The sequence below is a fragment of the Phascolarctos cinereus genome, unplaced genomic scaffold, assembly GCF_003287225.1.
Source record: "Phascolarctos cinereus isolate Bilbo 61053 unplaced genomic scaffold, phaCin_HiC Scaffold_5;HRSCAF=322, whole genome shotgun sequence".
Lineage (NCBI taxonomy): Eukaryota > Metazoa > Chordata > Mammalia > Diprotodontia > Phascolarctidae > Phascolarctos > Phascolarctos cinereus.
In genome coordinates this window covers 428,085,692-428,112,278 of record NW_027555958.1, presented here as the reverse complement: position 1 = coordinate 428,112,278, position 26,587 = coordinate 428,085,692, and the positions used below count along the sequence as shown (strand labels likewise).

At 36.8% G+C, this 26,587-nt stretch overlaps 1 protein-coding gene and 1 long non-coding RNA gene across 3 annotated transcripts in view; one reads left to right on the top strand and one right to left on the bottom strand.

Moving 5' to 3' along the window:
- ADGRL4 (adhesion G protein-coupled receptor L4) overlaps positions 1 to 26,587 on the top strand; it is a 136,052-nt gene that overhangs the window by 97,903 nt on the left and 11,562 nt on the right. The window contains exons 10-13 of one of the 2 annotated variants that reach the window (XM_020988659.2): positions 4,415 to 4,588; positions 6,731 to 6,934; positions 10,914 to 11,134; positions 12,285 to 12,351. In XM_020988659.2, coding sequence (XP_020844318.1) covers positions 4,415 to 4,588; positions 6,731 to 6,934; positions 10,914 to 11,134; positions 12,285 to 12,351 — 666 coding nt within the window. Of the gene's footprint in view, positions 1 to 4,414; positions 4,589 to 6,730; positions 6,935 to 10,913; positions 11,135 to 11,381; positions 12,215 to 12,284; positions 12,352 to 26,587 lie in introns of those variants that run through there. The other variant, XM_078156537.1, reaches the window with a different exon arrangement.
- LOC144457842 (uncharacterized) lies at positions 40 to 26,587 on the bottom strand. Its single transcript, XR_013487389.1, has 3 exons — positions 26,504 to 26,587; positions 1,010 to 1,163; positions 40 to 129 (listed from the first exon to the last, which is right to left on the bottom strand). It is a non-coding gene; the product is annotated as an uncharacterized LOC144457842 (long non-coding RNA).

Sequence of the window (26,587 nt, the reverse complement as noted above, 5' to 3'; positions counted from 1 at the left end):
TTTTCAGTAACAGATGCTGGGGCACAAAGCTACAAGCTTCTTCATAGTGGGCCCCTTTCCTCTTTGTCCCTCATGGCCACTCTGAGGGAAAGCACTTAATCATTCCATGAAACAAGTTGTCTCCTTGCCCTGGAACACAACAAAGAATGAAAATTTTTTTTTCACCTTGCTGAGAACCTTCAAGACACCTTTGACCAAACACTCCTCTCCAGTGCTTCATCTTAATGTTGAGAAGATACAAGTTTCTCAAAGGCTCTGCTATTGGATCCCAAGGTATGTTGGGGTCTGCCAGGCAGAAAGAGCTTAAAGCATTTTTCTAGAAAGTATTTTCTGTTCTATAACCAACCTTGCTATTGGTAGACAGACTTGTCCCTTAGCAGGTTAGGCAACAGATGATGGATTCTTTGGCCCTGGCAAACCCTTAAACAAAAAATCAATCCTGTATGGCCTCCTTTTACTTCTGTTTACTATGTAATGACATAACAAAAAAGGAGAAGGAGGAATTGCAGAAGGAGAGAGAGAGAGAGAGAGAGAGAGAGAGAGAGAGAGAGAGAGAGAGAGAGAGGGAGGGAGGAGGGAGGGAGGGAGGAAGAAGAAGAAGAAGAAGAAGAAGAAGAAGAAGAAAGAAGAAGAAGAAGAGAAGAAGAAAGGGAGGAAGGAAGGAAGGAAGGAAGGAAGGAAGGAAGGAAGGAAGGAAGGAAGGAAGGAAGGAAGGAAGGGAAAGAAGAAAGGAAGAAAGAAAAAGAAAGAAGGAAGAAAAAAAGAAAAAAGAGAGAGAGAAGACAGAAGAGAAAGGAAGGGAAGAGAAAAGAAAAGAAAAGGAAGCAGAGATTTCCAAGAATTATGTGGTTTTCTATACTAGAAGCATTAATTTAATTATTAGTACTCAAAATGTGACATCTCTATCCAAATACCAGTAAGGTGCTATACTATGGGAGGAATTGAATCATCTTAACATTGGTAATCTTATAAGTGAAACAAGATATCACCATTCTTGGCAAATACTTACTGGTGCATACTGTCTTATCTTTAAAGCAGCTAAGTGATACAGTGGATGGAGGGTCAGGCCTGGAATCAGGAAAACTCATCTTCATGAGTTCAAATTCAGACACTAGCCAGTCATTTAACCCTGCTTGTCTCAGTTTCTTCACCTGTAAAATGAGCTGGAGAAGAAAATAGCAAACCATTCCAGTATCTTTGCCAAGAAAATCCCAAATGGGGTCACAAAGAGCTGAACATAACTAAAAATGACTGAACAACAACCATCTTACCACTTACGCTTTGGGTTTTTTTAATGTTCAGTTTAAAGGATTAATATATGCCAAGATATTTATTATTCCACCTTCTTCTGTGTAGCATAGCATTCATTCAACTTATTTATAAAATGCTAATAACGATATAAAATGTTTCTGGACACATATACAAGATTTTATCTTCATCAAACACACGTACACACACACTCACACACACATGCACATCCCTCTTCCTAGTAGTATATTCTCAGAAGCAAATGTGATGTCTGGGAGAGTAAGAGCTATTTTTTGCATTTCTTGACATCCCTAATACTTAGCACAGCTCTTCGCACACAGTAAGTACTTAATAAATACCTGTTGCCTGATTCTTTAAAAAAATATTTTTGTGGGGTCTTGTCATGTGATATCATTGTTGTGAGGACTATCTGGTACTGAAAATTCCTCCACTGATGCAGACTGTCAACTTATCTGCAATATGTAGTCTTAGAAAGTCACTTGGAGCTCCATGAATTTAGGTGACTTACCCATGGTCACATGGCTAGTAAATTTTGGAGGCAATACTTGAACACAGGTATTCTTGACCCCACTACCACCCCATACACTATGCCATGTTGTCTCTAGGACATTTAAAACTAGATGTCTTGTTAAATTCAATATTTCCAAAACACAACTTACTATCTCCCACCCCCACCCCCATCTCACAATCCATTTCCTCTTCCTAAATTATCTGTTTCTATATAGGGCACCATGACCCATTCAATCATCAAGTCTGAAATTTCAGACTTTTCCTCATCCCCTCACTCCATATATCCAGTCACTTATCAACTCTTTTAGTTTATACTTCCACATCTTGAATCCATAAATTTTCTCAGCTCACGCAGATACCAACTTAGTTCAGGCCTTCATTACTTCTAATGTGGATTATTATTGCAATAACCTCTTAATTGGTCCCTCAGTATTGTCCCTCTCTTCTCCAATCCACCATTCACACAGTTACCAAAATGATTTTTCTAAAGCATAGGTCTGACCATGTCACTCTTCAATAAACTTCAATGGTTCCCTATTATTTCCAGGATCAAATATAAACTCTTCTGTTTAGAATTCAAAATCCTGTACCACCTGGTTTCAATCTCCCTTTCAAGCCTTATTATATATTACTCTTTTTTTTGCACATTCATCATTCCAACCAAACTGACCTTTTCATTCTTCTTCACGCACGTTATCTCCCGTCTCCATACCTTTGTACCTAGAATGTGTTCCCTTATCACCTGTATTCCTTATAAACCCTAGTTTCTTTCAAAGTTTGGCTCAATATTACCTACTGCATGATGCCATTTCTGACTTACCTAGCTATTAGTTATACACTCCTCAAAAATCACCTTGCAGTTATTCTATATGTATTCATCTGCACACACACTGATGCTCAGAATATAAATTCTTTGAGGACGGGAATTATTTAATTTTTCTATTTTGGGTATATATATATATATATGTGTGTGTGTCTGTGTGTGTGTGTGTGTGTGTGTGTGTGTGTGTGTGTGGCTCTGTGTGTGTGTGTGTGGCTCTGTGTGTGTGGGTATATATATATATATATATATATATATATATATATATATATATATATATATATATATACCCACACACAAATGTATATGTGTATGTATGTGTACATATATTACACATTATGTATGTAATTCATATACATATCTCATTACATATATATGTAATACTTAGTTTGCATAAGTACTTAAATGCTTTATCTTAAGTACCTAGCTCACATAGTAGTTACTTAATAAATGGAAATTGATCGATTAATATTCTATGGAAATAAATATTTTGTTCTCACCTATATTTCTAAAATACAACAGATCAGCACAACGTGGAAATCTTGCATAGGTCTCTGAAGTACAATACATTACCAGCTCCACATAGACATGTACATACACACACACACACACACACACACACACACACACACACACATACTTCCCAGTACAGAGTAAGAGGATGACAGAAAATATAATGAGAAAATGGAACATCCAAAGGAACCACTACAGAAAACTCCTTTACTCAAGTGCTTCAAAGTTCAAGTCACAGTATTATTAGCAACTTTGTGGGTCAGATGTCAGAAAGACCGTTGACAGTGGAATGAGCAGCAACATGCAGTCTTTGTACAAAGTTCAATATTTTTATTTGTGCTCATAAGAAAATAGTCATCTTGCCTGGGTTTAGGATTCCCAGAGCAGCCAATCTACTTCAATAAGAATGTTCTGACATGTTGAACTCTGAATGGTGTATAATTTAGGAATCCCATTTGTAGGGCTGCTTCCTTCACTTCTCCAATATGTAGAATTTTTAAAGCATATTTAAGATGTTTCAGAGACCATCCCTGAACTTCCATGCAGCATGCTTCTCAGCCAATTCCCTTCCTAAAACTAAATAGATAATATTTTTTGAGAATTTTAGTCCAAGAAAATTCCTTGATAAGAATAATCAGGAAGGACAATAATTTAGAAAGTGATGAGCATGTTAAAACATGAACACAGAGTAAAAAGAACAGATGGACTTTGAAAGAGAAAATGTGTGATTTGAGACAAGGCCTTAAATTGATCTTAGTTTAAACATCTACAAAATGGTAATAATAATATTTACCATTCTACTTCCCCATGCTCTCCTTCATCTTTTTCTTTCTCTTCCTCTCCATCTGTCTCCTCTTTCTCCACCTTTGTTGGTAACTTACCCCACTATTAGTCTATTAACTCCTTAAAATCAAGGCCAACATCTTATCTGATCTTTTTAATCTTCTGTAGGGTTGCATATAGCAGGTACTTGTTAATTATTGCCTCTATTATTTTTATTGTTTCATTATTTTAGAAGATGTGATGTCACCATGGGCATGTGATCTTAGAATATGTCTCCTTACTGAAGGTCAACTTCAATGATGTGGATTTTACAAAATACATCTTTAAGTGGGTCATCATATAACCTAAAAGTCACACAGAAGGAGTGGGTGTAAATGGGTCAAGAACTGTACCATTGGAAGAAAGACCCAAACTCCATTGATGTCATAGAATATAGTAGAGTTGCATTTCAAATGTGCCAACAGTAAATGAGAAATTTTTTCTTTTCTCCCTCAATAAAACAGTACACTTCTTTTTCAGCCTAGAGAGAAAGATAGCAGTGAGTGTGCCTTTTGGAACTATTCAAGTAATACAATGAATGGCAGCTGGTCTACAGAAGGCTGTGAACTGATGCATTCCAACTCTACTCATACCTCATGTAAATGTAATCATCTGACACATTTTGCTATTCTGATGTCTTCAGGTGCCTCTATTGTAAGTGTATTTGGGGGTCTTACCACTTAGTATCAAGATAAGACTTGTAGGAGGTTGTTTTTTTTTAGTGTTCCTAAAGAGAATATATCTTTGATTTCATCTCACTTCCCTTCCATTGGTAAATTCACCACGTAAATTCTACAGAATGGAAATAACCTTTCATTTAAGCCTACACATTCCTAGGTCCTTATGTCCAGGATGTATTTCAACAGTGATGTAATAACTTATTCCAGATTTCTTTGTTTTAAATGTCAGTCAGATTTTACTTAGCCTGCCTCAGTAAATTACTGCATTATTGTGGATGCCTATATCTTGATATCTAAAACCTAGTTATTTTTATGACTGAATTCCTATAATGCTTTCATTACCCTGACACAAAATTATCAGCAAGACAATGTGACTAATTAATTGCATGTGCATTATGTATGTGTGTCTATATACACAAATATATATGTATACATGTATATGTACAAATACACTCACGTGGGTGTGGGTGTGGGTGTAGTGATAGAGGACTGGACCTAGAGTCCTACCTCAGCTACTTAATAGCTATTATGACCCAGATCAAGTGATTTAACCATTGTCTGCCTCAGTTTCCTCATGTGTAAAATGGGAATAATAATAGCACTAACCTCCCAGGGTTACTGTGAGAATAAAATGAGGTAATATTTGTAAAGCATTTGGCAAACCCTAAAATACTATTTAAATGCTGACTGCTATTGGCTACTATTATTTAAATGCCTCTGAAACACTAATCTATGCACATATAAGGAAAATGTGTGTGCATATGTTTGTATATACTTATTTTTGTTATATGTACTGCATGTATATACATAGAAAGAAGGAACCGATAGAGAGAGAAAGGGAGAGAGGGGAAGAGGCAGAGGCATGCTGTGTGTTCTAATGGGTACAAAGCAGGCTTTAAAGTCATAAAGACCAGGGACCAAGTCCTGTATTTGACATTTAAAAGCTAAATAACCATAATCAATTCATTTGATATCTCAAGACTTCAGGTAACACTCTCCCAAACATTTATAAGTGATTTATTGATTTATAAGGAGGCAGAGAATTTCTACACTGAATTCCCCCATACCCACAAGATTGCTGCTTTGATGGCCCCAAAATTCAAGTGTAGGTGCAGATCTGAATATATATACACTGGAACAGTGTTCTCTGATTCATAAATACATATTCATCAAAGATGATTTTTTTCATTTTACAATTTATATCATGACCTAAATTAGAATAGAGGGATATCTCTGCCAATATTTAGAATCTATATTTGGGTATAGCTTATGACCAACTAAAATCTCTCCCAAACTAATGTGCAGGCAAATATTTCAAAAGTTCTTTTCACTGGATACCAAGTAGCCAGAGCAACCACACTTTCAAGATATATTTCTCTAATTACAAATAAATAAATAAATAAGCAAACCAATTTCAAAGTCTTTGAGCTATACCAATTACGTTTAATATTCTATATATTTAGCATTCCTTATAATTTTATTCAGCATGTTTTGAATGAATCACTGCTTGGTTAAAAAAAAGAAAAAGGAAAAAGTGTTTTTGTGACATTTTGTGAATTTAATTAAATTAGCAGCATCCTAGATATTTACTAATAAATTGTTTTAGAATTATAAAGAAATGTTACTTAAACACTAGCTAGCATTTAGATAGCTCATGATTTGCACAGTGCTTTATACAAGTTTGGTGTTTGATTTGATACTCATAACAACCTTGTCAACTGTGGTATTATTTTTTAGATGAGGAAAATAAGATTGAGGGAAGTTAAGTGAATTTCAGGGTCATAAAGCAAAGTGTTGGGCTGGATTTGAACTGAGGTCTTCTTAATTTCAGGGCCAGTGCTCCGTCCACTGTGTCACCCAAATGATGGTGAAGATATCTTAAAATCATCATGCTAATTCATATCATAGGCAACAAAAAATGCAAACACTAATTTTCCTGCAGCTTAAGAAATGCCACATAAAAGCCTGTCAAAAGTAGCAAGATGTTTTTCCTCTAAAAGAATGCTCATTCTCCACCTACTGACCATTTTGATTATGATTCACAAAAAATAAAGGTTTACCATATGACAAGCAACTGAGTTAATCGCTTAAGACTTTTCTTATTTTTGGTCCTCAGGGTGTTAAAGATTACGATATTCTTACAAGGATCACTCAACTTGGAATAATCATTTCATTGGTTTGCCTGGCCATGTGCATTGTCACCTTCTGGTTTTTTAGTGAAATTCAGAGCACAAGGACCACCATTCACAAGAATCTTTGCTGCAGCCTCTTTCTGGCAGAGCTGGTTTTCCTTGTTGGAATTAACACAAACAGTAATAAGGTAGGTCTTTGGTATTTTCTGGGTGTTTTGAACTTCCTGACAGGTATTGGCTGGGGACGTTACTTCACTTGCCATCTCCATGAAGCAATTATAGAATATTATTTTCCCCCAACTATCCCTTTCCTTCTCACCACAACTCTTGCCAAAAGTCAAAATCAGATGGAGGGAGGAGACTAAAATTTGGTAATGTTAGTATAATTTATTAACTCATTTCTGTTTAGTTCTTTAGCAAAAAATCCCATCAGTGTTACATATCTTTGGAAATCAGCTTCAAATATTGTCAGTACACAAAAGACATACCTTCTTAGCTCATAAGATCATAGAGCTAAACTTGGAGATCACTCAAACGTCAAGTAGTTCAACCATATTTTACCGATGAGGAAACTGACTTTATGTCTTTTAATATAAAAATTCATTTTAATGTTTGTAAAGCATATTCCATACAACAGCTCTATGAGACTAGTCATACACATACTGTAAACCCCATTTTGTAATTGAGAAAACTGAGGCTTTGATTCTTTAAGTTTCTTAACAAGAGTCACACAGCTAGAAGAAAGACAGACAGACATAGATGCTAGATACATATGTACATAGATGATAGATCCATGAATATGTAGACGTGGCAGCATTAGAATCCAAGCTGTGGTCTCCTGGTCTAGTGATGTTTCTATTAGGTCACTGTCTTTCAGAAGCAGGAAGAAGATTGGATCAAGGTAGAGCTTTTAGCTGGAACTCAAGAACTGAAATTGGCATTCATAGGGAAAACACAATCCAGGCTGATGACAATTTCCTCAGTGCTTCCACATGTCAGATTACAAGACCCTTCCCTCCCTTATGGATCTAAAATCCTCCAGGAACAAATGAATGCCTTTATCTTGCTTGTTTCTCTTTAACCCTAGCATCACAGGTAATTCTAGTGCTTAATAGGACCTCAAAGTCCATCCATCTCCACATCTCATTTCACAGATATGGAAAAGAGGATCAGAGAGGTTAAGTGATTTTCCCAGCATCACATAGTTGGTAAATTATAAATCAATAAATTTTTGTAAAAATTACAAAGCCAATATTTAAACACAGAACCTAGATTTTAACTAACAACTAGTCCTAGGAAAGAAAAAAAAAGAAACACAAAAAAAGGGGGCAGCTAGGTGGGGCTGTGGATAGAGCACTGGCCCTGAAGTCAGGAGGACCTGAGTTCAAATCTGGCCTCAGACCAAACACTTGACACTTACTAGCTGTGTGACCCTGGGCAAGTCACTTAACCCCAATTGCCTAAAAAAAAGAAATACAAAACAACTAGCCCTAGGAAGGTTTTTATCTGAAGACAAAATTCTTAACAGTTAATCCTTAACACATTCCAGAGAGTTTCTCTTTTGATGGTGCTCAAACAAACACACATGAACACATGCACATGTGCACACACACACACACACACACACACACACACTCACTCAGCTTTTTTTTTCTTCAGGAACAAAACAATTAGCTTTTCTCAGATAATATCATTAATGATCATTCCCTGAGCATCTTATTTGAAAAGTCTAATTTCAGTTCAGTTATTTCAGATTCTTCATGACCCCATTTGGGATTTTGTTAACAAAAATACTGCAGTGGTTTGCCATTTCCTTCTCTAGCTCATTTTACAGATAAGGAACTGAGACAAAAAGGGTGGAGTGACTTGCCCAGGGGCACACAGCTACTAGGTATCTGAGGTCAGATTTGAACTCAGTTGAGTTGAAGGCAAGTCTTCCTGACTCCAGTTCTGGCACTCTTTCGACCTAGCTGCCCAAAAGCCTAAGCCTGTATGCAAACTCATTGCCAAATTAAGCACCCTTTATCAACAAAGTAGACAGTGTAGAGAAAGAAGATTAGAAAGCAAAGGATGGTCTTAAGGAAGTTTGGCGTTTAGGTAAAAGAAGAAGAAAGAAGAAAAGGAGATGTTTGACATCACATAGATAAATAGCCAGTTAATTGAAAACTAAAACATGTAGCCAATCCTTCAGTCAACAATAATTTTAGATCATCAATTATGAAATGCCATTAAGGCATTCATAGAAATCTCTCACAATATTCTTGTTGACAAGATGAAGAATTATGGGCTATAGTGCAGTTTGGCAGATTTAGAACATGGTGAAAGATTGATCCTAGAGAGTAGTTATTAAGGGGTTAATGTCAACATGAAGAGAGGTTTCTAATGGAGAACTCCCATGGGTGTCTCCTAGATCTTATATTATTCAATATTTTTGTCAGAGATGTGGATAAAAGCATAGGTAATATATTCATCAAATTGCCTGGTGATACAAAGCTAGAAGAGAGAGGTATCAACACTGAATGACAAAGGATCTAAAAAGATCTTGACAGGTTAAAATGATGGGCCACATCTAATGAGATTAAATTTAAGAGGTATAAATGCAAATTCCTTCACTTAGCTTTAAAATATCAGTTCCACAAATATAGGATGGAGGAGGCATAGCTAGACAGTGATTTGTGGGATATAAGGATCTGAGAGTTTTAGTATACTGCAAGCTCAAAGTGACACAGTAGAATTTCATGGCAGCCAAAAAAAAAACCTTAGCATAATCTTGGGACACTTTGAGAAAGTCATAATCAGAATAAGACAAGTGACTTCTACTGGCCTTTCTTCTGGTCAGGCTCCATTTGGAGTGTTTTGTTCCAATCTGGATACTTCATTTGAAGAAGGACTTTAACAAACTAGTATGTCTCGAGGAGAATACAGATGGTGAGAAAGGAGTGAATGCTGTGACATTTGAGAATGGACTGAAGGAGCTAGGGATGGATGACTAACTTGAGAGAAGACTTATTGGCTATGTAATTGCTGCCTTTGAGAATATGAAGAGTTGACTTGGGAGTGGGATTAGATCATTCTGTTTAGCCCTGGAGGAGAGAATGCCTGGCAATGGGTTGAAGCTGCAGAGAGGCAAAATTCAGCTCAATAGAAGAAGGGGAAATAAAGAAAAACAAGAAATAAAACTTCCTAAAGAGCTTTACAAAAATGGGATGTGCTGACTTGAGAGGTAGTGAGTTTCCTTCACTAGTAATCTTCAAGCAAAGGCTGGATGACCGCTTGTGAAAGATGTTTTAGAAGAAGTTATCATTAGGGTCAGAGGTTTTACTTGCTAACTTCTGATGTCCTTCCCAAGCTAGAGAGTCTGTGACCATGGCCACCCCAACACATCTGATCTCCACTACAATCTGTGTGACCTTCAGCAAGTCATCCTAACTCCTTGGGTCTCAGTTTCCTCATCTATAAAATGAGGTTGTTTAACTAGATGATTAAGGCAGTGCGGTATAGTGCTTCAAGCCCTGAATCGGGAACACCTTGGTTCAAAACCCACCTTGGACAAGTAAGAGTGATGTGATCCTGGGAAAGTAATTTCGGTTGTATGAGCCTCAATGGCTCTTCTTTAAAGTAGAAAATATAATGGCATATTCCCAGTAGGGTTATTTGGGGAGTCAAGTGAGAAAACATATTAAAGTATTTCACAAATCTTATAGAGCTATATAAACATCACTTATAATGATGATGTGTGACCCTAGTCAGGTTTCTTAGCCTCTTAGTGATCCAGACCATTCTCCAAGGCTATAAAGTGTAGAGTAAGTGCTGACTTATATTGGTAAAGGGAGTTTCATTACCTGGGAGTTCTCTATACCAACTGAATTACAGGTTCAGTTCCTATTCCTATAATGAAGATCATTAGCACCAGCTTCTGCTCTAAGATCCTTCCAAGTCTAAATCCTTTGATCTTTGAATATTTTTACAAGGTTAATGCACTTTCCTAACTGTTAAATTCTTTTCTCTACATTTATTTATTTTATTTTTAATTTATGGAATAAAACAAGCATTTTTAACTGTTAAATTCGTACAATCATGCTGCCAAGTGGCATAGTTATGGAAAGTTATGCTGTACAATACTAATGAAAATTTGTTTACCACTTCCTTTCTTTGGTTGATTTCTAGCTCTTCTGTTCAATCATTGCTGGATTGCTACATTATTTCTTTCTAGCTGCCTTTGCATGGATGTGCATTGAAGGTATTCACCTCTATCTCATCGTCGTGGGCGTCATCTACAACAAGGGATTCTTACACAAGAATTTTTATATTTTTGGCTACCTCAGTCCAGCTGTGGTGGTTGGATTTTCAGCAGCCCTAGGATATAGATACTATGGGACAACAAAAGTGTAAGTGACTGCTGTTTCATTGAAGTGCTTGCTATAATCATAGACCTGCTTTTGGGGGGCATGACTGCTAATTTCCCTTTGCTTGCTTATATTCAACATATTTACAGGCAGAAGTCATCCTAGAAGGGTATTCTAGTACACCCATCAAATTCCTTCCCCTTCTCTTCAGTGAAAGAGTTGGTGTACTGGTGCACCTTTCTGGAAACGTCTATAAGTGTTACATGTTATTTATTTTTGTTTTCCTTAGGATAAGTACTAGACCTGTAGTTTTCTATGGGAACTCCTAAGAACAGAAGTTCCTTCTACCAATCGATCAATCTATCAACAAATATTTTTTACCACCTGCTACTTGCCAGGCACCAGGGATACAAAAAGAGAGAGACAGTCCTTATCCTTATGGAGCTTGCAATCTAACAGAGGTGACAACGTGCAAACCAATACATGCAAAACCAACTATATACAGGATGCATAGGAAATAATCTAAAAGATGGAAGACACAGGAATTGAGGGGTTGGGGAAGACTTCCTAGAGAAGGTGGGATTTTATCTGGGATCTCAAGGAAACCAGGGAGGTCAGTAGTTGGAGCACAGGAGGGAGAGCATTCCAGGCATGGGAGATAGCCAAAGAAAATTCTCAGAGCTGAGAGATAAACTGTCTTGTACATAGAACAAACATACAGGCTGTCAGTATCACTACTGGATGGAAGGGCATATGTTGGGGAGTAAGGTGTAAAAAGATTGGAGGGTAAGGGACAGCTGCGTTTGAATGACAAACAAAACATTTCATATTTGCTCCTGGAGGCAAGATGAAGCCATTGGAGCTCATTGAATAACAGTCCAGGTTAGCAACTTCTTTACCACCTACAATCCAAGGGAGTTGCTAGAGGCACTGAGAGGTAAAATCGCTTGCTCAGGGTCACACAAATAGTATTTGTCAGAGGTATGACTTTAATTCTGGTCTTCCTCCATTCTATGCCAGCTCCCTATCTTCTATACCATATTCCTTGTCTGAAATAGTTTATCGGGACTTTCAGGAAGTACCAAGTATTTATATTTTTCAATGTCACGCAGTATAAAATACAAGAAGCATATATATCGTCATCTATATCTCTATCATCTATATCTATTTTTATTTTATTTTTATTTTTCAGATGTTGGCTCAGCACAGAAAATAACTTTATTTGGAGCTTTATAGGACCAGCATGTCTCATCATTCTTGTATGTGTATTTTATTTCTTTTTTCTTAAATTTGAGTAATCACAAGCTTCTTAATAATTATCATTATTCTAAAGACAGTCACATGTGAAAACAAAAGAAAAGCAAGGATATTTCTGATCATTACTTATCATTCTGCCTTTTAAAGCTGCTAGTCAGAAAAAAAAAAGATATTTGACAAAGGTCATTTCATTTTATTCTTTCCCTTTCTGTCTTTTGTGGGGAATGGAATAGACAAGAGGGAATCATTTCTAGTTTATAAGGAAAAGCATTTTCCTGCTGTGGTTATCTCAGTGTTATTCAGGAAGAAATGTGTGCCAACTGACTGGTAATCTGGCATTTGGGATGTTACATTACTTAATCTTTTATTGATGATCGGTCATCTCTGAAGATTAGACTGTCATCTCTACAGTTTTATCATTCCTATGTACCCCGTCATCATAAAAGCTATTTTATACTAAATTGCAACGTCAGAGACAAGAACCTGCTATTTCTCATGGGTAGACAAGTCATCTATTGATAGGCCTATTTCAGCTGGAAAGAGGGCTTTTTAATTCTTATTGGAAGTGGTTTCCAACCTGCAAATTTGGCAGGTATTATGTGTCCCATTCTAAATAAAGATATTTTTATATGTCTTAAGAGCATTTCTAAGTGCTGGAAGTTTTCAGCATCCATTCTGACTATAATAGCCTGTCAATGAATGTGGGAAGTCTGACAATAATTAGGAAATGACATGATCATCAGGGAATGCACAGTGGAAACACTTTTGGGCAACTTTGGTCCCCGTCTTTTGGAGTGATGGCTATCTTATGGCATTCTTTTCTCATTCCTTCCACTCCTGTATCTTTCCATTTGGGAGAAGGGGGAGGCAGATATGTGTAAGAAGTAAGGCGATTAGTGAAAAGCTTTATAATTAAGAAGTTGTATTTTAAAATGCAGCAAATACCACTTCTCAAATGTGGCTGTGTTAACAGAAGTTTTACCTGACATTTGGGTGGGGGGGAAGGGAGGAGAGAATGGAGGAGGCAGGTTGTCTAGACCCATGATTTCATCAGTTTGGAGGAATCCTGTTGTGAAAATTCCCCTCACCACTGAAGAACAGGAAGACTTCTGTAACCAATAGTCTTTGAGATGTTAAATTCTTTTGGTCATAGATTAAGATTTAAAGCCAGAAGGGCCCTTAGATATCATTTAGTCCATTGATCTCATTTCACACATATTGAATGGAAGACTAGAGAGGTTGAAGGTCACACGGTTAGCAAGTATCAGAGATGGGCCTCAAACCAGGTCTTCTTATTCTAGATCCAGGCCTGTTAACACACACTTCCTCCCTCCCTAGCCTAGACTCACAGAGACAGGGTCTTTTTGTCTCTCTTAGCCACCACACCACACTGCTTATCATTTAATCCTTTCAGCATCAGAACAAACACCAGAAACCAAAAGTGAAAATCATGGCTAAATTTGGATTACAGCAGGACTTCTTAACCTTTTTATGTGTCCCAATGCCTCTTAATTCTAATGCCTTCCCTCTGTTAATTATTTCCAATTAATTATTCCAATATATATATTTAATTATTATTATTATTCCAATTTATTATCACGTACATGTATTCATTGTACATAGTCCTTTGCATGTTGTCTCTTCCATTAGACTGTGAACACTTTGAGAATAGAGATCGTCTTTTTCCTTTCTTTGTACCCCCAGTACTTGGCACAGTGCCTGGTACATAGGCACTTAAGGAATGCTTATTGACTGAATGATGGTCATGAATGCTTTTGGTTCCAGGGAAGCCTATGTTCCCCTTCTCAGAACAGGGTTTTGTTGCCTACATTTGTAACTGAAAGAAATACTCAAATTCAATTAGAGGTTACTGAAAATTAAGATGTTGCTTTCCCCAGGTTCATAGACCCTTTGAAATCTATCTGCAGACCTGCTAAGAATCCCTATACCTGAGTAATTCCATGCATATATATATAATATATATATAAATTTATGTATAATATAAACTATTGGTGGGTAGGCATATATATGCTATATGTATATCTATAAATATGTATATTTACAATTATGTACATATATTTTTCAAATACTCAAATGGAAAGACTTTTTAAATCTTGAAAATAGCATTCTAAATCTTTAAAGGCTTAGAAGCATCTGTTTGATTTTTCAAAAACTCAATTGAATCTATGATTTCATTGGTGTGGCTATTTTCAAATGTACAGACTGCAACCCATTCTAGCCTGCCCAACCTCTATTGACTTGTCCATTTTTCCCTCCGTACATTTGTCAGAGGGCATCAACCAAGTGCATTGTGGGCTTTGTTTGATTTCTCCAAACATCAAAAGAATATTAATGGAGTACACAGTCTGTCCATTGTCCATCTTGCCATATAACCAACTTTCCTTTTTTATTTTTGCTCATTCCTCCCTTTTTTTATGATGTCTCTTCATTCCAGTTCTACTTTGTTATTCTTTGATTTTAATTCTTGCAAGCATTTTGTTTGTTTCAAGTTTTTTGGAGGAGCTGAGTGGACCTTAAAACTACCCACCAAAACCATTATTCCAGAGCTTACTTTAAAGTTGGGGGAGAAAAGAGTTGAGAAAATGGTGGGGTATCTTAAAAGGAGAAGTAGTGTTTTCATTCCCTAGTGAACCACAGCAGGTAATGTAACTTTCAAGTATAAATCAGTCATTTCTGACATTGTACAAGTTCGTGTTTTGTCCCCAACCTAAGGGATGGATGTCATGGACTTCATAGCATTTACTGATCACATGCAGGGGAGCTGCTATTACAACTACTGAGCTCTCTATCAAATGACTGCCATCATTTCTCCATAGAGAGTTTTCATTCCCTCCAAACAGGAAGAAACAAGCTTTGTAAATGGTATTTACTGGCTCTTATGAATGAATCCCTGTGATATTTGTGTTTTGGGATTACAAAGTAAAACGTCTTTGAGACATTCAATAGAATGACAAAGAACAAAGCTAGTTTGTGCTGATGGCTTCTGGACTTCAAAATCTTTCCTTCTTACCCAGCCACCCCCCAAATATCCAGTCTTCCTTTAATCCACTTCATTAACTAAACTCAAACTACTCCCATGTTTCCCATCTGGAGTCTAAGTTCCATTCTCTTTTGATTTCTTGAGTGGTAACCCTGCTTCCTGAGGTGTTTGCTCATTAATATGGAGGATCTCTCTTAATTCTGAAGTGTAAACCAGTGGCCCAGTCGATCCTATCTGAGAATGATGCCTTTTGTCATTTTAAGATTGCAACCAGACATGAAAAGAAGCAGGTCATGCATTTAAAAGATGGAGTACTACAAGAAAGAGGTTTGCAAACCTTTGTAAAGCAAGCTGCAAACTGAAGATAATTTGCACAATTTATTTCTTCTTTCTCACATTTCTAATCTTTATTACTGAAACAATTTTAACTATACTGCCGATTAGATCAAAGTATAGAAGTGTGAAGAAACAGTTTGTGAAAATAATTTAATTTTTTAAAAGAAACTGATGTTTCTCGTAGATTCTTTCAGCATTGAAGAATAGTATTTTCTTGATTAAGACAAATGCTAATTAAGTGTTGGCCAAAAAAGACTATTTAAAAAAATTAAGCCTTCCTTTGAGTTTAAGTCATTGCCTCTGCAGTCGAGTAGCTTTCTGTCTGATCATCCTTATCCCTTTTTTAACTCTTGATCTTGCAGTTCCTTATATACATCTCACCAAGTATGGACTTTTTCAATTCATTTTACCATTCTGCATACGTGGAGACCTAGCTAATTTACAGCTGTAAAACCCTGACAATGCCAGCATTTGCTTTGTCATTCTCAAATGCACCAGTCTATCTGTGGCCTCTCTCCAGTGCTCCAGATCTTGGCCTACATGTGCCTGCCCATCCCCGGTGATTTTAGCTCATGTCCTTGTTTATAGTGTGTTGCAGACTACTCATAGCCACTGTTAGCTTCCCATTGCCCATTGGGTTGGCTGCAACATAAATTCTTCAGAGATTGTAGTCTTCCATGATTCTCAGCTTTATAACATCACCAGAAGATGATTGGTGTGATTAATCTAATAAATTAATTGGAGCAGAGACATTTCAAGGTAATAATTGAAGAGACTGCAACTAAAAGAGACCTTAATGGTCATCTTATTCAGCCTTCTCATTTTTCAGATCAAGAAACTAAGGGTTGAGTATATAAAGTGAGTTGTCCAAATTCAGACAGGTAGTAACAAAGCCAGACTCAGGTACAGTTCCATCAGTTCCAAATCACGAGCTCTTTCCACTATACCACTCAACAAAGTATTACTAACTGAATTTCCTAAAGGATATTGTATGCATTCTTGCAGTTTTCAACAAAGAAATAATTTCAACACAGAAATAAGATAAAAAGAATTTAAACCATAGTTTGTATATAACGTAGTGTGTTTTGATGACCACATTAAAATTGAATTAGAAATGCTACCCACTGTAAATTCTTAAAGGTTATGGTTAACCACCTTAACATTTTAATTCCATGTTTTAATTTAGTAGTGCTTTATTTGTGGGGAGGTTTGTGTGATGACCTCAGTGATTCAGAGCACTTCAATGTTCTCACCTTTCCCCCACATTTTGTACTTTCAATCAGCTCAATGCTTGCTTTTCATGTGACTGAATGACCTTGACATTTTATGATTTGCTCCTCTCCACCAATGGTTCATCCCTTCTTAAGTAATAGCTTATCTAAATGGGAGAAAATAGGTAGAATAAATGAAAACTTAGAATAAAAAATAAATTTGTAGTTTCTAATTTTTTTTTCCAAACTCATGAGTGTTTCCTGACTGGAAGCACTCTCCCTGATAAATTCTTTGGGGATACATAATATAGTAACCTCGTAAATATGAAATTACTTTGTGGAAATTAATTGGTCAAAGGATATAGGGGAAATATACTACTTTTCCTATGTTTTTGTATTCAGTTCTGGATGGGAGGCACATTTTAGGAAAGAAATTGATAAGTGGGAGAGCATCCAGTGTAAAATAACCCAGTATGATGAAAGGTCTTGAGATCACAACCTAGAAGGTTCAATTTAAGAACCTGGAGATGCTTCGCCCAGAGAAGAGAAGACTTGAGGATGGGACCATGATAACTTCCTTCAGGTATTTAGAGAGTCATGTGGAAGATGAATTAGATGTGTTCTATTTCCCTTAGAGGGCAGAATGAGGAATGATGCGTAGAAATTACAGAGACAGGTTTAGGCTAGATAGACGTAAATGGAAAAAAGACAACCTAGGACACTATCCAGAAGTTAAATGGGCAGCCTCGGATGCTGAAGGTACCTCCTCACTAAGAGGTTGTGTGATATAATGGAGATACCCAATGCCAGATCTGCAATCAGGAAAATATGGATCCAAGTTCTTACATATTTACTTGCTATGTGGCCCTTAGAAAGTTTTTTTCCATCTCAGGGTCAGTTTTTATTGTATGTAAAATATTGATGGCACCTGCTGCACACAGTTATTGTGAGGATCTGATGAGATAATGCATATGATGCACTTTGCCAAGTTGCACACACTGTATAAACATGAGCTATTATTATTAGGTCTCCAAGAAATGAATGGTTCACTACTTCTTGGGTTTGTAATAGAGGGGATTCTTAGGCTGAAATTTTGCACAATACCACAAACAATAAAATATTATTTGTATTATAATACAAATGTATCCTGTAATAGAGGCTCCACTATATGGAGTATTAGGTCTCTTTTAGCATTCAATCTAGAATGCATAATCCTTAGGTTGGATGAAATGCTCTTGGAAAGTCCTTCTAAGTCTGAGTTTCTGTGCTTCTGTCATACTGGATCTCAAAAAGGCCATTATGATCCCTTGATTAATGTGGTCCTACACCATAGTGGCAAAGTGGAGGAAAACTATTGTGGCACAGTGGATAGCGCACTGAACCTGAAGTCAGAAAGACGTGAGTTCAAATCTGTCCTCAAACATTTACTAGCTGTGTGACACTGGACAAGCCACATAACTTTGTTGTTTGTTTGTTTATTTGGGGTAGGCAATAGGGTTAAGTGACTTGGCCAGGGTCACACAGCTAGTAAGTGTCAAGTGCCTTGGGCCACATTTGAACTCAGGTCCTCCTGACTCCAGGGCCAGTGCTCTATCCATTGAACCACCTAGCTACCCCAAGTCACATAACTTAGGTTTGCATTAGATTTTTCAGCTATAAAACAGGGATCGTAACAGCATCTACCTCCCTTGTGAGGATGAAATGAAATAATATTTGTGAAGCACTTAGCACAGTACCTGGCACACAATGTAAAGTCCTTTTGCAATCATGTCTCTGGGACCCCTGTTGGGGTTTTCTTGTCAAAGATACTGGAGTGGTTTGTCATTTCCTTCTACAGCTCAGGAGGAAACTGAGGCAAACAGGATAAGTGACTTGGGTCACCAGGGTCACACAGCTAATAAGCATCTGAGGCCAGATTTGAACTATTAATGCTTCTTCCCTTCCTCTATTGTGTGATTGATTATGATCGCAAATAAGTTTTGTAATAATATCCCCCAAAATGTGATACAGAAGTTTTCCTATATCATCTAGAGACAGCAAGAGGATAAAGGAAGGGGCCTGGGTTGGATGCTTTTAATTCCTCCTCCCCAACCCCATTTCCTGGTCTACCCACACAACTCCCAGGTAAGTACAGAGAGACGTAGCAATTGCAGAATAAAGCTCAAGAACAATTCCTAGCATTTCCATCATCCTCTTGCTATTCTTACATGTTCCCTCTGTAACATCTAGTCTGTTATTTTACTGAGAATAAATGTCAAGCTTGCTCCTTTCCTGTCTTGTTGAAGAAAGAAGAAAAGCTAGTCTGGCATCACATGCTCTCTTCCCAGTTCTAAATGAGGTCTTTTTTTAAAGTACTTGCCAAGAACATCATGCGCACAACTGCTGTAGTGTTTGCTAGGATCTCTAATATCCCTGTGAGCAGGCCAGCCAGACTTGCTGATTTATACATGTTCAGATCATTCAAGTATTCTCTTACTTGGTTTCTATTGATAGCTATTTTTGCAGGGCCTCCATTAGATCTAATTGTTCAAATTCCTTTTCGTTTTCTTCATTTCTCTCGTAGAATCCAGGCTGAAAAATGAGTTTAGTACTCCAGTCTTTTGAGAGTTTTGATTAAGTTCATACTTCTTGTCATGTGTTACTAGACCTATTTCTTTAGAGGGACTTCTCTGTCAAATTCTTTTCTGCATCCCTACAGTTCTTTGTCACTAATAGAGTATTTCTATCTACTTTATTGTTGTCAACAGCTTTTTTTTTTCCCTACAACCTTTCATGCCTTGCTTTCCACCTCCTTCACCAAGGCATCATGGAGCTAAGAATACCTCATGATGATTTTTCCTGCAGCTCAAGCTTCCTCAGCACCTAACATGTGGCCTAGAGGTGAAGTAGTAACCTCATATTCATAAATTTCAATACACAAACAGCGCAATGATCTCATTGTTGTGGGGGCCATGTCAACTTTGTTTGCCCATCCTATCTTACTCTTTTCACTTCATTTTTGTTGAGTCATTGTCAGTCATGTCCAACCTTTTGTGACCTCATTTGGAGTTTTCTTTGCAAAGATACTAGAATGGTTTGCCATTTCCTTCTGCAGATCACTTTACAAATGAGGAAAGTGAGGCAGCATTCGAAATCAGGTCTTCTTAACTCCAATTTTAGTGTTCTTACCTAGGGTGCAACCAAGTTGCCTTAGAGTGGAGAGCCCCAGCAAAGAAACGAATAAGCAAAAAAGAAAAAGGTTTTTTCCACATGGCAAGAGTGAAGGATAGCTAGTAGATGTCCTGTATGTTCCAAAGGTAGCCAAAAAATATCAGTGGAACTAGGACTCCTTCACATTGGATAGACTCCCTAGTGGGCAGCTAGGTGGGACAGTCAATAGAGCTTTGGGCCTGGAATCAAAAAGACACATCTTCATGAATTCAAATCTGGTCTCAGACACTTACAAGCTGTGTGACCATGGGGGCAAGTCATTTAACATTTTTTAGCCTCAGTTTCATCATCTGTAAAATGAGGATAATAATAGCAACTACCTCACAAGGTTATTGTGAAGTTAGAATGAGATAACAAGTATGATACTTTGCAAACCTTAAAGTGCTATATAAATGCTAGATATCATCATCATCATCATCCTGCTTCTCCAATGGAATTCTTTTGCTGTGCTGTTGTTGTTATTGTTGTTGAGGCAATTGGAGTTAAGTGACTGGCCCAGGGTCACACAGCTAGTAAGTGTTCAGGTGTCTGAGGCCGATTTGAATTCGGGTCCTCTATCCACTGAGCTCTATCCACTGAGTCACCTACCTGCCCTTCCCATGGAATTCTTTGTAATGGTTTAAAACTTGGTATGCCCATCGAGTATCTCTCCACTGTCCATGAGGTGTGACTTACCTTTTTATATATGTGCACTCTTTCACTTTTGCTCCCTGTCCTAGCCTCACTCTATGATTTTTATCTATCTACAATGACTAAACAGTTACAATACAGCCCTCACTAGAATAATGTTGGTGTCAAAAAGATGAATTTTTGTTTCAGAGAGGAGCTTGGGGCCATTAAAAGAGCTATGCTGTTGTCTAAAGGCAGCCCAGCCCTCCCTCATAGTATTGTTCAATTATGAGCCCAACTAAGTGTCCATATGCAATGGCTGAGAGTTACTTTTCTCTTGCCTTAGAATCCTCTACATGTCTGCTCAACTCAACTGGAAGCTTCTTGACTGAAAGGGCTCTGTTCCTTTGTATCTCCCTTGAAAAGTACTGGTTATATATAGCTGGGATACTTAACAAGTGCTTATGGAATTCGGGTTTCTTGCTTTGTACCTTTTTTTCTATGGTTTTTCTTTGCTTATAGATTTCTTCATTTTCTCAAGAAAAAAAAAATGTTCTCTTTTCTCAGTTTTCAGCCCTAACCAACTTCTAATCCCATCTTACCTTTAGTCTGCCTTTGAAGATCATGGATGGTCATACTAAGGTCTAAGGCCATAGTAAGTATTGTCCTTGTAAGGTCAATACCCAGTGAGCACTGTCTTCATTTCCTAAATGCCTGAAAGGTTCCTTCTTAAAATTGTTATTAGATTATGCTTATTCATTAGGAATATTTTTCTAACACTAGACCTGTGCCTAGTAATTAGTGGACACCTACTAAAAGATTGTTGATTTATTTTATTAATTGATAGGACCTAATTAAATATCATTGCCAACTGTATCTCTTTTAGCAGAGTGACCTGAAGAAGGCACTGGAATGTAAATTAAATGATACTATCCCTAATTCTATTACTCTCACTATGTCACTTGGTAAACTTTAGGAAGTGACTTCCCTAATCTGTCTTTGATTCTTCTTTGGAAAATGGCAATAACAAACATGTTCTGCTTAACTCATAGGGTTATTATAAAGATAAAAATTAAAAATAAATACAAAAGCATTTTTAAAAGTTAGAAAAAAATGTTTAATGTAGTATAATATTTACTTTTATTCTAAATCTTATTTTGTATCATTTCTTGGATTTTTTTGTACAAAATGCTTTGATCATGACTTTTCATATTACAAAGTTGGCTTCACTAAACAATATGAAATAGATCAGCCTCCTTGTGTAAGCCAACTGGTTTAGGTTGTCTCAAATGCTGTTTAAAAATGATTCATTACTCTCCTCCTTCCCCATCTTTTCAGTCCTGTCTGGATGCCTGAAATTTCCATAATTAAAATTACTCTTGAGTTATGATTACCCTTTAGGAATTCAGGTATAAAACTAGGTCTCAATCAAGTATCTCCCATATTTTTCAGTATCTATCATTGCTTTTATCTTACATCCAAGGTTTTTTCATCACCGTCTACTTCACTGTCAAATAAAAAATTACTTTTCCTATTAATACTTTTAATATATGTCCACTCTTTCACCTTTACTTCCTGCCCTACCATCAGTCTATGGCTTCTTTCCATCTGCAATGACAAAACACTTTTAAGAATGAACCAGGGGGCAGCTAGGTGGTGCAGTGGATAGAGCATTGGCCCAGGAGTCAGAAGGACTTGAGTTCAAATCTGGCCTCAGACACTTGAAACTTACTAGCTATGTGACCCTGGCAAGTCACTTAACCCCATTGTATAGCCAAAAAAATAAATAAATAAAAAGATTCTGGATCTCCTTGGGGCAGCTAGGTGGTGCAATGGATAGAGCACTGGCCCTGAATTCAAGAGGACCTGAGTTCAAATCGGGCCTCAGACCAAACATTTGACACTTACTAGCTATGTGACCCTGGACAAGTCACTTAACCCCAAATGCCTAAAAAAAAAATGAACTTGCAAGATTTCTGGTGTGCCCACTAGATCATCACAACATCCCTCATTTTTATTCATTATTAACTCTTTTTTTTCCAGTTACTTACTGAGTTGAATTTAAAGAGTTATTTTTATATTGCCAGTGCTACTATATTTTTTTAATCCCACAAAGCTATAAGGGCTGAGCAGTAGTTTAATACCTAAGAGTATATACTAAGATTAGAAAATTAGCTATATTTAAAAAAATATATACGTCAGTTGTAGATATAACCTATGGGAATATATTTCTAAGTGAGAAAGTCTGCTGTTGATTAATTCCTTTCATTGTGGTCCACCTATGCATAGGCTGATGATAAATAACCTCCCAGCAAAATATGTAAGGTGTGATGAATTCTAAGTACTTTTAAGTAGCCTATGATATGGGTAAATAAGGGCTGAAGCTTTCACCATTTCCTTAACTCAAATGTTATTTCTGAAGTAAAGATTACATCTTGGGGTATATACCCTTCATATACTCTTTATAGTAATATACTTTTCAAATACTCTGTCCCTAATAAAATATTCCTCCCTTTTAAAAAAAAAAGAGATGAAAAACTGAAAATAGAACTAGATTCTAAAAGGTTTACAAAAATTAATGAGCCATGAGGAGTTATTAATGGAAATTAAGATGTTTAGTGGTCTATTTCTAATTTTCTTTAAATTAATGTCTAGGAAAGCAACTATAGTATTCTGTAAAAATGTCCTCCCATGACATTATCTGAGACCATAATGGGCTCAATCAGTAGTGAATTTGACTCAGTTTGGCATTTCCCAAACTAAGGTTGTTAGTTATCTACATATATGTCATATCCAATACCTAGATTGTAACCTATGTGACGGAAGGACCTATGTCTTATCTAAACTTTTTGTCTCTCCTAGAACTGACTACAATGCTTTTGCTTGATGAATATTCATTGAAATGATGATCTTATGTCATCATGGAATTGGGGGGAAAAAACTCTTGACTGAACGTGGCCGGTATCAAAATATTTAGTTGTCTTCCACTTTCACCAAAGAAATAGAATGGGGGTCCCCAGAACTGAGGACCATTTTGTGGAAGTTTTTTCTAGATGTTATTAGTAATTGGGATTATTACGTATTGCCATATCCAAGGAATCCATCACCAAGTGGCCAGCCCTACTGTTATTTACCTCTGAGTACTTAGCTAGACTGATTCTCAGGAAAACAGAGATAATCTATCACTGGTGCCATGCTTGAAGCCTTTCAGGTAGAGTCAAGCCTGCTATGACATGCAGTCCTCTGGCACACTCTTTAAGTTTCATCAGATAAGGAATTTTTAGTGGAATCTGAAAATGCCATATTCTAATTCACAGTTTTTTTTAAATCTTTTTTGATATGGTTTTTTCTATTTATTTTGGCATCTTTTTGTCATTTATCCTATTTGAGAGTTTTTTTTGGCTTTGAACCGACCATTTCAAATTTTCACATTTTTATTTTTCACCTTAATTTGCATGCTTAATCTGCAATCAGATGAAAAATAGCAGAATTTAAACCAGTAAGAATGACACCTGAGGTTGACCTCAGATTGTCGGATGTTAAGCATGTCACATAGATCGTATTTATTCTGAGTGGGTATGAGTGTGTTTTCCCCAAGAGCTTAAAGTCCCAAGGTCCATCCTGCCTCCCTGCATACTTTTAAGAATATAGCATTGGTAAGAGGTCGTGTCTTTTTTGATGAAAGTCTATCTCTAGCAGTGCCCTTTTGATATCAGTAGTATCAAATCAATTTATCTGAATGCCTACTATTGTGTGGATTAGTTCAATTCAGGTTGGCAAACATTTAGGAAATGCTTCTTGTATTCAAGATAAGATAAAGCCTGGCATAGTGAATAGATGGCCAGCGTCTGTGTCAGAATTAACCAGGTTCAAGTACTACTGGTGATGGGGCCTTTTGAAAGTCAATGCAGTCCTCCCAGGGCACCAAAGAGCTGCAGCTAAACTTCTTTGAAAGAGGGAGTTGGTAGCAGTTTTCTACCTTACATCAATGAAATCCCTCCTCCCTCTGACCCTTCCCCATAATGTGCAATGCACTCTAGGCTAAGCAGGGGAGACAAAGGTAAGGGGCAACTCCTGCCTTCAGATAATTACATTATATTAGAGGAAGGGAAAACTCTATAAATATATATATATATATATATATATATATATATATATATATATATAATACACACACACACACACGTGTATATATGCAGACTTACACACATGCAGATAAGTAGAAAGTATAACCAAAGTTAATACAAAGAATTTCAAAGGGAAAGTAAAAGCCATTTTAACAAGAAGGATCAGGGAAAGGATGGTGTAGGAGTGGTACCTGAGCTACGCTTGTGAGGAGGGAGAATGTCTCTTCAAACTCTGTACGGCCTTCAGACACTTAGCACACTACTCTGCACACAGTAGGTCACTAATAAATGCTTGTGGAATGAATGAGTGTCTTCATGAATGGAAGCTTTCAATATGGATAAAGATTATGTGTTTGAATTAATTATGGTAGTGATTTTAATTTTACTTTAGGACAGCATCTGTTGGTTATGATTTGTGCCAGAATTTTGGGGGGGTTTTTTGTTTTAAAGTAAAATATAGGCATAACCTAAAAAATAAATGAATAAATAAATAAAGGCCTTCTTGAGAACATGTTCAGAAATGTTGACGTTGGCATACTTGCCAAATATGCTATATCTAGAGCATAAATTATAAACTTTCTATTAAATTTTCATAGCAATGCATAATTTTATGACAAAATTAATACTTATTTAGACATGGTCTTAAATATATTTAGCTATCAAGTATTCATATTTTAAATAATTGAGATTTTTCAGAGCAATTATAATTGCAAAATCTCGCATGTACTACTGCTGAGCATTTCTTTATTCTAATTTAATTTTTAGCGTCTCTTGCTGTTCTCCTCCCCCCCCCCACCTCCAGCTTTCCAATGCTCTACATGACTAGTGCTGTAGCTAAAGCATTTACAGAAGCACTGCCAATTGGGAGGAAATAATAAGAAAAATCATACAGGAGACAAAACCGAGACGGCTTGATTGCCAGCTTGTGAGCAATTCTCTGCAATTAATATGGCATAGTTTTTAAAAAGTTGGAAGTTTAAACTGTTGCCTTGTCAACTGTTTAACACTATGGTACCCTAACTAAAATAGCACATTGGTTGAGAAAAGGCCACTAATTCACGCATGTCTTTGGCCAGGCAGACACAATGACCTGTGTCTTTTGCCCTTGACAAAATTGAGGCTATCATAAATTGGTTAATTTCAAGATAATAGGAGCAGTTGAAGAAATATAGCAGTTCTGAACATCACACATTTCCAAAGGAGCCAGATTCCATCTGATGTATGTAAAAAATTCAAGCTTGCATCTAAAGGAGCAGCAGGAGAAATTTTCTCATTCTTTTTGGTGAGATCTGACATCAGCATATAGATGGCTTCATCAATTATTGAGAATGAGACTAAGAAAAGAAAAATGACTGATTTGGGGGGATTCATTTTGAAGTCTGAATTTGAAGCACTCAGACTGAATCAGGACTTGTATATCTAAATCTTTCAGAATTATCTCCTGCTTTTTCACTGGCTCTTCTTGTTAAATTTTCCAGTTCTAGAAAGACAGGCACTGAACGAGCTCTAATACACTGAGACTAGAAGCATAGGGTGCCCACTGATCTTCTGCAAAGAATATGGATCATGAAGGAGAGTACAGATTCCAGTCTGTAAATAAATATCCCTGAAGGTGGAATAAAAAAAAATCAACAGACTTCTAAATTGAATGATAACTTACTTTCTCTTTTTAGAAGTGGTCTCTTTATTTGGTCTAGACAAATGTCACCCCTGTGGCCATTTCCAGTCTTTCCTGTAATGCAAG